Consider the following 13,054-nt stretch of genomic DNA (forward strand, 5'->3'; position numbering starts at 1 on the left):
GACAGTTAAAAGGATCACTTCGGGATTTTTCAACCTGGACCCTCATTTTCCCATGTTTGTGTGTCTAATGGGGACAACACTTTTTGAAATTGGTCCAGTATTGAGTGAGAACGCTGCAGCTGCCAGCCGCTTAACGTCCGCTAAAAGTGTTTGTTTTTGCCACTGACTGGCTCAGATTGTTATTATAAGTGTCTGGCAACATTATGGAAAGGACCCTAAGGAGAAATAAAACATGGGACTTGTTTCCGGAAGACGACGGTGGAAACGTGAGAGAGAGAGAGAGAGAGAGAGAGAGAGAGGAGTGCCACGGGACACCGGTGTTGTCAGTTTGTTGTGTTGGATTATAGAAGGCGTAGCTTATGCTACATGTCCACAGGGGCGTTTTTTATCGCGAGGGATTAACTCTCTTCCCAGCATTGGACGCTTGATGGTCTGCCACTGGACACAAGGCACCTGATTGGACGAACGCTTTCCCTCGTGGGCTGCTGCTCCCAGCTTCCAAACCGGAACCAACATGGTGGCTCGTTTGGAAACTTTCTTCACTGAAATGTGTTTTTGAAAACATCTTATGCGAGAAATAAAAACGCCCCTTATTTGCATAAAGTAGCCCAGACCTCAACTTTTTGCAAATGAGGAGTGGCCAACGTGACGCCCCGTCTGTCGATTAGCGCCGCCACGCTACCAGAATGCATTGCACGGCTGCTGACATAGACGATGAATGGGAAGCGTGGAAAAGACGGAGGCTGTGGACACGTACCATTAGTGTTATCTAAAAGGTTTTCAACGTCATGGCTGAATATTTAGATGATTTCAACACTACGGATGCGACGCGAGATTTTAGAATGAGACTTCTCCGAGCGAGATATAATAACAAACAGATCGGATCAAGTTTGTTTCCATAATGTTGTCAGAGACTTATAATAACAATCTGAGCCTATCAGTGGACGTAAACTGACGGTACCAGGTTGCCCCAAATTATTATATTACAGCTCGTTTAGCAGCGGCCGGCTGTAACGTTCTCCCTGGATACTGGATCAATTTAAAAAAGTGTTGTCCTCATTGGGAAAATAGGGTCCAAGTTGAAAATAAAGAGGTTGTCCTTTAAGAGTGCACCACAATACCAAGCAAACACAACATTGACAGAGACCAAAGACAAACTGCAAGAGTTGTGAGCGTGTACGTGTCTAATAGAACAAGACAGAGTGATGTGCAACAGAGACAGATTCAGAGCTGAAGTGCTTCGTCAAATTAATTAACCTGCTGACTCACAGAAACATTAGAAATCCCAAATTAGATTTTTAAAGATCATTTTAAAAATTACTAGCTATTGAAATAATCAACAGATTCATTAATTCAACTGTCTGTAGCTGCAGCGTCTCCACAGATCAGAGTTCAGTGAGTGTGATGAGATTTCACGTCTGGGGGATCACCAAGGCTGGAGGATAAAGTGCGGATTAGGTTTGATTTCTGTCAATCAGACACCTCCCACTCATGGCTTAAAGCTAAAAGAAGTGAGGGCTGCTGACGGCCACAAGGAGGCGCTGTTCACACTGGAGGTCTATCAACCTCGACCCAAATCCCAGGCAAGCCTGCTGAACTCCACACAGATCTGTTGCAGTTATGTACTTTGAATTCCTTACATTTTTTCAGACTTTTCTCAGGTCAATCCACAGTTAGTGACAACACATCAAGCCCAGTGCTTCTGTGAATGCACATCCAGGCTGGTAAACGTGTGACGTAATGCGATCGGCCACATCTGGAGGTGGTCTGGCTCGCTTTGTGATCTGATCTCAGCCAGGTGTGAATCCTAACAATGCGACCACATTCTTAGAGGGAAATAAAATCCTCTCGCTTGAGTTGAAAGGTCACATAACTTCTCTTCTTCCTGCTATCTCAAGCTGCAAGTAGTGACAAAAGCTAGCAGAAGTCTTCCCTTTAAATAGTGACTTAAAAATAAACAACACCCATCCAGGCAGAATCACGCTTATTAATGACAATGCCCCCTGGATCGGATGTCACAATCCATACAATGTCTCCAGATATTGATCACATTTTGTCACCATACTAAGGATAAAAGGGGACTAGATTTTAGACAGCAGCTAGTAAGGAATCAACACCCACATAATGGACAGAGAAATACATTTACAGGTCAACTTCTAGCCATGCTTTTGCCTTGAAGCCAAAAACTGTGACTGTGTATTGTTACCAGACATCGATTGTTTGGTTTGTATCTGCTGTGTAATCCAAGGACGAGGCATCAATACTAAAGACATCCTACGGTTAGATAAAAGCCTTAACCTGCACTGCATCAGACTTAAAGGAATACTTCTGCCTCAAAATGATTATTTGTATATCAATTAAACACACTGTGTTACCTTGAATTTGTGAAGAAAACTGTTTTTCTTGCAGGTGAACGAAAAAACAAGGAGAAAATTCTTGATGAATTGAAGTAAATGGGAGCCGCGTTTGACAGCAAAACTACATGAAAACATCTGTTTACAAACTCTTACACAACCCGTGCAGTATAATCCAAGTCTCATTTATCCAGTCGTATGCTCACCACTTCACAAACACATGCATCTTCCACAACTTCCATATCAACCGTCTCAGTACTCGCACGAACGAGTGACGAGGGCGATATGGGCGAAATCTTCTATAACGCTATAAATCATTTCATATCTCGATAACGATATATATCACGATATAGCATGTTTTCTCGTAGTTCAATAAATAAATAGTCCATATGAAATAAGCAGATGGTAAAGCCTATTTTTGTGTGAATTAAATACTTGACAGATGAAAAGTGCCTGTACCTGTTATTATCAATTTAGATGATGTAATTGTGTATCACGATATCCCGATATATGATTTCATCATAATACGATTCCATAGAAAGATGATAAATTATCATATTGAATTATCGCCCAACCCTAGTAGCGCGCCTGCGCAAGCATGAGGCTGTTTATGCATACAGTTTATATAGTTTTGCTTTTGTTAAACGCGGCCCTCATTTACTTCATTTCATCAAGACTATTCTACGTTTTTGGTTCTCCGTTCACCGTGGAGGCACGCGAGAAAAACGTCAAGAATTCAAGGTAGCACGGGGTGAGTGGTTGATATACAAACGGTCATTTTGTGGGTGAAGTATTCCTTTAAGGAAGAAGTCAATAATTCTGACAAGAATGCAATCTTGACCTTCAGGCAGCAGTGACTTGCTTGCAAATATGAAATATTGGTCTGTGACTACAAAGGTTAGCTTTCTTTAGTTTGTGGCTGTGCATGATTTGGGATAAAAAAGGTGATGTTTTGTGCTTCAGTGACAGTTGAGGATCTATAAATCAGGCTGGGACTGGAGACAGAAGGGCCTTACTTGAGTTCTGGCCATAGCCAGGAGTGCCTCCGTTAATGTGAGGCAGCTGTTGTTGCTGTTGCTGCTGCTGCTGCTGTTGCTGTAGTTGTTGTTGCTGCTGTAGCTGTAGTTGTTGCTGCTGCTGCAAGGAGAACTGGGAAGTGACCGACGGCGCCCGGCGGTAGGTGCCCGTGGCCGAAACCATAGAGACAGAAGAGTTGGAGGGGTTGTGCCGCGAAATCTGCCGCGAGATGGTTCCAAACTGGGACATTGGAGCGGGGCCAAGACCAGGCCCAGGGGCCACCACTAGAAACACCCAAAGAAAGGGAAGGAAGGGAGGAAAGATAGAAAGGACCAAAGAGGGAGGTGGGGAGTGGGGGGTTAGACAGAGGAGACGGAGAGGGGAAGAGGAGGAGAAAAAAAAAGCACCCAAAACGTGAATCATCAAGATAATGTGAGTTTTTAAATACGGATTAGAGCCCCACACCGTATGAAGAGACAATATATAACCAATTTAAAGGGGTAGTTTGGGTGTTTTCAAGTGGGGTTGTACTGTATGAGGTACTTATCGGTAGTCAGTGTCCAATAGCAATGTACTGCTGTGGACGGGGCCGGCAGCAAAACATATTTCATATTCCGTCGTCCCCGTCCACAGCAGTACATTGCTTTGCTTCCGTGCGGCAACTCCTGTCTGCTTCTCCAAACTGAGGCGTGCCGACCGTCATCTACTGTAGGTAATACACTAACTACGGAGAAGTACCTCATACAACCCCACTTCAAAACACCTAAACTACCCCTTTTAAGGAAGCAGGTGAGCTGGGGAAGCAACACAGATTGTTAATTGATAATAATACAGAGATATTTCATGAAGGGTAAAATGAAACACAAGAGTCCCGAGAGGTCATCCGAATAAATCCTGCACCTAAGGGTTCTTTAGAAAGGAGACGATTCAGTGAGCAAAGAGAAGAGAAGCAGCAGCAGAGCCGACGGATCATTCAGTGAAAATAACTTCTTCACACACTTGTCAAAGACGCGATTATAAATGTCGATTTGAGCTACCGCAAGGAGGGGAGAGTTCATGACTGAGTGTACACGTTTATCATTACACCGGGTGTCTAAGAATAACCAAATCATCTCTAACAACAGCAGCATTATTACAACAACATTAAATACGTTCAATATACATGTAGTGTGTGAAAACAGAAGAGGGAGAGGGAGATGTTTGAGTATTTCCTGTTCACATTTCTAGATAATACACGGTCTCTCAGGAGAGGCTGAGCTCTCAGATAGGGATGGGTGGAACCAGAGGAAGTACAGATTGAACACAAACTTCTCCATATCGTCACAGACAGAAGTAATTATAGCTGAAAGGGTGCATTGATGTTCTCAGGGTGAAATGTGCATGTTTCAAGTGATCATCTTGCATCAAGATTACTGCAGTCAATCAGATATAAGCAGCCGTCGTACACAAACAAACACACATAGTAGTTGACAGAGCTTTGCAGAGCTCTGGCAGTAAATCAAAACCAGCATCTTTCAGTAATTCAGAGTCAATACCCCACGTAGCGGTAAATTAAAGCACATTACATTAGGCAATATTGAATGTTTGCAGCACTCAAATGGCTGTTTGAATTACCCAGAAAATCATATTATGTGACATCAGCTGTGACTACAGGTACCCACGCCCTAAACTAAAGCATTAAGGCAGTTACTGGGTGTAAATATTTTAGTCATGATTAATCTCCATGTAAGAGTTAATTTGTGTGGTGCAACCTGTTTTAATTTAGTGATGTGTACATTTATTCACTAAGTTAACTGATGCGTTATAAGTAGGCTAAGTGTGAATTTAAAAATAGCTGGTGCAGATCCAGATCTGCCTTTGTGTAAATAAAACAATCTGAATTGTCAAAATGGTTCCTCTCTGTCACAGCCCCAGTTATGATTTAAGCTTGAATAAAAGACATTTTGCCTAATGCAGCTTTAAATACGATCATTTTCCTTGTAAAAAAAAAGAGAAAGGAACTCATATTTAACAGTAACATACCTGTGCAAAAGAAGTCTCAAAACCTTCAGGTAAATTAACTCTATATCTTTGTATGGAAACACGGTCCACATCCTGCCAATGCCTCAGCTTAAATTTAGGTTGTAAAATGTATCATCTACTCCGTCGATGCAGATAGTCTTTCTAAATATACAGCAGCAGCTTGAGGTCAAATGTAAATTGACAATTTTCATTAACTTCTGCCAGGCCTTAGGGTGATATGAGACTTCTTCATTCGCCAATTTATAGTAGATCAGTGAAGAATAAGGAAGCACCACCACCACCACCACTGAGGAGTGAGAGAAAAGCTTTCTCACATAGATTGTAACCTGTTGTGTCTCCAAACAGAAGAAAATACAGTCTGTTCACACTGCAAGCAAGACGATCAGCAATTCATTTCCAACAGAGCTGAACAACCTGCAGAAGGTCGACATGTTCATCGACTGAATAAGCCACCATCAGCTATTGAGAGCCGATCTCAGATTTCCATCTTTCCTCGTAGGGCTGGGCAATATGATGATATATAAGTCTATAGTTTATATTTTCTATATCGTTTCTATTGCTATATAGGCTAGGCCTACATTTATTTAGTTACCAGAAAACAAGCTATATTATGATATATATCGTTAAATGACCTATATCGTGATAGAAGATTTTAGCTATATTGCCCAGCCCTACTTCCTTGTTTCCTAAATAATGTTATTTCATCTAATGAGCAATAGTTCTACCAAGAAAGTGCAAAAATTATGGGAAGAAATTAAGGATAGTCCAACCTTTTGTGTCCTCTAAAGTTTCTTTTTTTATGTTCATTTTCCTTAAGCAACTAGTGGTCTTTAGCAAGCTTTGTTTATGCATAAATTTAGAGCAATTTAATGTGATACAATCCATATGCAGCCCAAATGTTTTTTTCACAAAACTTAGCCGCCAGCATGATGACATGATTGCACAGAAATATCCTGAACCTCTTGCTTGCAGTGTGTACAAACAGTCAGACACCCATCCGCACACACAGCACCCTTATTTGTGCATCTCCACCATAAGAAGATCAGAGAAGCAGGCTGATTATCCACCGTCCAGGCAGAGGAGGCGACAGGAGCGGCCTCGCAGGTCGACAAGTCTCACCTATAGGTGGTGGTGGTGGAGCTGGTGGTGCTGCTGCTGGGGGGGCCGAACTCAGCCATGGGAGGTGGTGGAGGAGGAGCAGGAGGAGGAGGAGGAGGAGGAGGGGGTGGGGGAGGCGGAGGAGCTCCCGGAGGAGCAGACATGGGCGGGACTGAAAGGAGTGTTTATGTTAGTAAAGTCAGAACAGAGTCTGTCCTCGCCCGCCTCCTGCACCCCGACGCCGTTACATAACACCACATCACTTTACTCAGGAACCCTTCTGGGGGCCGGAGGAGCGCTTTGACTTTGTCAAGGCGCTGGACACAATTCTTTGTGGTATGAATTCAGTGTTTCCATGGCGACCGGCTTGCAGCGAGAGCCTTGGTTAGTTCAGTGCTGCTGGGCTGATCCTGTGCGCTGAGGTACAAAAAGCTGCCACACAAAACCTAAAATATTTCCTGTTCAGCTCGAATCTTTTTTGTTAAAAGTTAAGCGCAGTAGCATGTGAGGCGTGTGTGTATGGTGTAATGCAGTACTATGTGCAGGGCTTGTGCGTGGTGTAATGTGGGCCTTTACTGTTCCACTATAAAGCAGCAGGCCTAAAGCAGCGTGGCCTATTTACACAGTAGGATAGAGAATCAGCTGTGCTTAGGACACAATGGGCCTGCATAATCCCTGTCTGGTAAACATAGGCTTTGTGTGTAGCGTAGTCTCTCTATCTGCAAATACATGGAACATTTACACCTTATCAAGTAATGCCTATTATTGGTATATAATATTTAAAGAAATAAACTTGCTTCCTGATTTTTGTTGCTCCAAAATAACCCAAAGGGTTACTTTATGCATATAGACACAGATGTGCACTTAGGATTTAAAGGCATGTAGTAGTATGCGTTGTTATGTAGCAGTTGCTCTGTCTACTGTCTAATGAATGCACCAAAGTTAACTCTCTCACAGGTATGCGTATTGTTCAAACAGCACAGTCTGTCAATGTTTAAAGAGTGTTATCTCATTTCACACAGGTCAAACAGACTTCCAAGTGCATAAACTGTTTTTTTCAGGGGGGAATATAAATAGATATTTGTTCTTTTTACTCACACCAGTTTTTTGGAGCATGGGAAAGGTTAACAAAACTCTTAGTAGCGCTATAAGGCAGGGTGGGGCAGGATTTATTGCAGGTGTTAAAAAAAAGCCTGAAGCTTTTTGAGTACAATCCTGTGCCCTCATTTCATATCAGCAAGGAGAAAAAGCTGACTGTTAACTGTCACTATGCAACTAGCAAAGCTCACCTGGTCCAGAGTTGGGGATGGAGGGTGTAGGCACGGCGATGGGAATGCCAATACCGCTGCTGCCGCTGTTCTCCCTGCTGCTGCTGCCCCCGCTGCTTCCACTGAGGGAGAAGAGAGAGACAAGGAGATATTCAGGGCACAGCAGGTAATACTGCAGATATATGACTGACTCTGCTGCTTCTGTGTCTTTTTTAGAGTTATCAGTACGACATCTTCTTCTCTCACACTGATTGTTTCTGTCTCTTGGCTTCTCAGTACTGAGCTGCATGCAGAGTGACACACCCAGGTGAGCGAGAGATGAGTCACTCTGGTGAAGACTTTTTGGTCAGAGTCAGTCATAGTAAATCTATGTATATTGGAATACATCCAGGATTATTATTTTTTTGTTTTCATCATGCAAACCACCTGAATATATCTTCAGATCCTCTGATTGCCCCAAAACACTTGATCTAATTTACAGTAATTACCATACACACAGTGGTTTTATCTGGCAGCTCACATTAGAACGGAATTGAATCTCAGGCTAAATTCAAAACAAACGCTTCATTGTACGTGATTATGAGACTTTGCCAAATCTATTCAAATGCTGTAGCATTAATAAATGGACTGAAAGCAACAAGCAGCTTTATGAGACAGTGTTCACACATGGATTCAAGGTGCAAAATAGCAAATGTAGCAACAGATGCCCGCTAATAATAGCCAGTCAGTTTCATCAGCGCTGATACAATTACAAAAAAGAGGCAATGAATGTGTTTCACATATTTTTTTGTCCAGAAACATGTTCGTATATGTGAATGCATCACATTTGTAATGCTGTTTCATATGTGATGAACCACCTGTATATGTAAATGTTTCACGTGTTATTAAATGTCAAACTGATTTAAGATTTTGATATCTTACATTTCACATATCTTTTTTACACAATAAAGCTTTTTTTTCCCCACATGATAAATATAATTAAAATGTGACATGTGTATTTTTTCGTATGCCAAATATTTGCTGAGATTCTTAGTTTCATATCATTATAGGCTTTTGGTTATCTGCTTTGACAATAACAAACAAAAAAGTTATACCAAGGTGTCAGTTTGGGCTCGGGGAACTTGATGGGAGATGGGAATTTATTGTATTTTTTTTTTTAACTCAACGATTAATCAAAACAATAATGAGTTAGTTGAAGCCCTGATCAATATCAATCTCAAGATATGAGAGATTTAGGTTATCATAATATTCTGATGTATAAATGTTGTATTTTTCTGGTCTAAAACGCTGCATTTTCGTGTGATTAATCACAGGACAATATATTTTCTTTCTCACAGAACGTGAATATTACACAGCAAAAAAGCAACGTCAAAAGGTACATTTTTCTGATCTTTCGCACCACGAATAAAGGTATCAGCTGAACACGTTGACAGACATATTCAAAATGTACATTATAATGTACAACAACACTTTATTATTCCTTTCAACCTTGACAAAGGCAGCGCAGGCCAGATCCACTCCTTCCGTTCTTACCTTTCACAATAAAAGCCCTACATATGTACACTGTGCAACTGTTTACCAGAAGCAAATTCACTCATGGTATTTCACTAAAAGGAAACTAAAAATAGTTTACGAGTAGGGCAAGTATTTCACATTTTCTTGTTGTTTATTCGTCACGCCCCCCGTGTGTAAAGGCCAAGGACAGTTATTTCACTTATTTAACAGTTCTATTTGAGTGGCATTATAAACAAATAACTTGGCCATCATATACACAAAAGTAATAACTGTTTACAAAAACCCTCCTCTAATTTTGTCAATACTGCCCGTCCCCAGCCTCTGAGGATATAGGGCATGGGAGTGTGGTATGTATGTCAGCTCTGCAGTGGCCTGTATAAGCGCGGTTTCACCCTGCGTTTGACCCCGGGGCTCGTAGATCAACGCCCTCGCCCACTAAATCCCCCCTCTCGCTCTCTCTCTCTCTCCCTCTGGCCTTGATCCTCATTTCTGCTCCAGTCCCTCGCGCCCCACCTCTCCCTCTTTCTACCTCTTTCATGCCTGCTTCCCAGCTGATCCTTCTCCCTACCTCTCACCTCTAACCATCCCTCGACCTCTTCCTCTTATCGCCTGTAAAGTGATTCCCCATACCCCTCGCCCCCGTCTCCTCTGATTCCTTCCATCCCTCTGAACCCGCTCCCTCCTCACCTTCCCCCCCACATCTCTTTATCCCCGTTTCCCATCATCCCCCCTCTCCTCCTCTCTGATCCATGTCAGAGGAGCCCCGGGGCTCTCCAGGCACAAACAGCAGGGGTTACCCCTCTGAAGGATGTTGGTGGCAGTGGGAGCCGAGTGTCTTTGGGGATAAATGCTAAACAATATCATGTCATCCCTCTTTTGAAGTGAACGTCATACTTCACTCCCCCCTTCTGCATGTTCTGGATTTATCCATTCTAATCCCTCTATAACTTAGCAGCTCCTTCTTCGCTAACCCATTTATCTCTTCCCCGGCTCTTGCTTTTGTTTCAAAGCGCTCGCTGTGAAATAAAAGCACTCCATCTTTCCACCTTCCTGCATGCCTGCCTGGCTCGCTCAGCCTCCACTCAACACAGCGAGCTGTTTATAAATCAACCGTCTGTAACGCACAGCGAGGCTTTCAAAAGTTCCAGCTCACTTGTTCACAGCTGACATAAAAATCCCCGGAGCCAATGAGGAGAAAGACACTGTTCTCTCCGTGTGAGAAACAAAAAGTAAAAACAATATGTAAAAACTATGTGCTGCTTAGGCATTGTGACATGATATGACTCGACATAAGTGGGGAAAAATAAGACTTACAAAGTAGCCCAGAGCATATTAATGAGATGAAAAAGATTGAAAGCTCTTTCCAAAGACTGACTATCGAGGCTTTTGATGTGCATAAATAACCTGAAGGGTTGCTGTAATCTAGCATAATAATTTAATACAACATGATTGCTCAGGGCTCTTCTCAAATAATCGGTATACAGTATAAAAGATAAATTATGTCAAATTCAAACTAAATATTTTGGGACTTTCTGAGACTGAATGCTCAGCGATACTGCTAAAAAACACTCTGGGTTTGCAGATGTTCTAACAGATGGTTCACAATTAATGTTAAGATGATTAAAAAGTAGCAGTTGAGTTGCCTTTTCAAGGTTTTGGTTCTACTTTAACACCATCACTTTGGAGGAGGTGATTAACAGGTAAACAGCGTGCAAAATACAGAGCTTCTAATTACCACACTGGACACCCAAAAAACCTCGAAACTATAAATATATTTATTTATAATGTAAGGTTTATTTGCACGTTGAAATGTGCAGAAACGGGCAGCTTGTGTATGTCTTGCTGGTGCATAATAAGCATAGTATAAATATAGGGTAAATACTATATTTAACTTATGCAGTTCTGCTTCCATGTGGCATATTTGAAAAGCCTCATTGAAGTTTTTAAAGGTGATAAAGAAGGTGAGATTGGGAGCATTACTATTGCCTCTGCAAGGCTCTCTACATGGAAAAGGCTGAGCCGGCCGCTCGCAGCTAACAGTGAAAACAACGGCAACAGTGCTGACAGAGCTGTGAGGTCACAGTGACCTTTGATCACCAAAATATAATCAGTTCATCCTTGAGTCCAAGTGGATGTTGTGAGTGCTAATTTCGAAGAAATCTCAGTTCCTGAGATATCGCGTTCACGAGAATGGGACGGACGTAGGGACAACCTGAAAACATAATGCCTCCCGCCACGGCTGTCGCCAGCGTAGAGGCATAAAAACATTTACCATCCCCATATCAAAAGCCCTCATTTTAAAAAAAGGGATATCAAATACTTTAGCAGTCCGTATATCACTGAACAGACAAATGAAGGAGTGGAAGAGTAAATGATAGTTGAGGAAAAACAGCTGGCACAATTTAGAAAAAGCGGGAAAGGCAAGTCGAATACTCCGAGATGACAAGAAGATGAATTTACACTGGATTTCTACTTCATTTTTAAATAATTTATTGTATTTCACACCATCTTAAATTCATCCTGTTTAGTTTGGACAGTCGAAGCAGGAATTAATCAAACTGTATTTATTTATTTACTGGCTGTGACTATAATAAGCAGTATGTTTTCTTAACACAATAACGACAGCGTGCTCTTTCCCCACAGAAAGATGTCAGATAATAACAGCAGCATCACGCAGATGCCTACAGTATATTGGATTTAGGCCTGAGTCGAGGATGGCAGAGACGGATGAGCTGAATAAGCAGAGCCGACTTCAAGCCGGTGTAATCAAATAGTGATGCCACAGCAATATCAGCTGAGCAGGGCGGGTACGGCATCAGATTGTTAAAGGGACATCAAGGCAGCTGTAAACCACAGATCAGCTACGGCGATGCTGCTTTGAGCATCTGAGGAAGTTTGGTTTTTAATTGATGAAGTAGAAGAAGAACTTCTAGCTTTGTGCAAACATACGTGAGCAAGAAAGAGAAGTTGGTTTGGAGGGTCTGGAAAATAAAACACTTGTGTAATATTTATGAGCATCACAGTCAGCATAACAGGCTTTTTAGCTAATGAGGCGACTTCGCTCCCTCGTAACTCAAATTTGATGAAAGCACCTCCCAGCTTTCTCTGCACGGAGACTTCTGGGTAACAATCCTTGAGAGCCGTGTTCAAGGGTTTCCACGCTGCAGTTGACTTTTTTTTGAAACAGCACTTTATATCCGAGGCTTTTACAGATATTAATATCAAAGTGATTCGAGAAACCCTCCGAGCCTCGTCAGACAAATGCTGGATTTAGTGCAGCGGCGAGGAGGAAGAGGTGCGAAAGTGATCCGAACAGCTGAACTAAGTGAGGAGATTAGAACTATATGACACAGTCAGGACCGGTGGGTTTAAATGGAGAGATGCTTTTCTCACATTACTGAAACATCGAGTACACATTTAGTGCTCAGTAAAGAGGTGTAGCTGGAACACTAATTCCACTCTTACCTATCCAAAAATGGGGAAAAAGTATAAAGTACCGGTCTCACTCGCTGTGTAAAGTTGATTAACATTTCAACTGCAGATTTGAGAGATTTTCATCCATAAAGTTTGTTGAGTAAATTTAGATCTCTTCATCATATCAGCAAGAAGCAACGATGTCTGGCTGCTATCACTTTGATGTTATGGAATTTGATGCATACTTGCCAACCCTCTTGATTTTCCTGGGAGATTCCCGTTTTTCATTGTCCCCTCCCTGTTTCCTCCCGGGATCACAATTCTCCAGTATTTCTCCCGTTTTATGGCAAATTTTTCACCTTTTTC

The 13,054-nt window shown here is 42.0% G+C and overlaps 1 protein-coding gene across 1 annotated transcript in view; it reads right to left on the reverse strand.

The window, feature by feature from the left end:
• abi1a (abl-interactor 1a) overlaps positions 1-13,054 on the reverse strand; it is a 56,079-nt gene that overhangs the window by 3,539 nt on the left and 39,486 nt on the right. Inside the window, 4 exon segments of the mRNA XM_037757191.1 lie at positions 3,371-3,655; positions 6,513-6,543; positions 6,545-6,663; positions 7,781-7,881. Coding sequence (XP_037613119.1) covers positions 3,371-3,655; positions 6,513-6,543; positions 6,545-6,663; positions 7,781-7,881 — 536 coding nt within the window.

The sequence above is a fragment of the Sebastes umbrosus genome, chromosome 21, assembly GCF_015220745.1.
Source record: "Sebastes umbrosus isolate fSebUmb1 chromosome 21, fSebUmb1.pri, whole genome shotgun sequence".
NCBI classification, from domain to species: Eukaryota; Metazoa; Chordata; class Actinopteri; order Perciformes; family Sebastidae; genus Sebastes; species Sebastes umbrosus.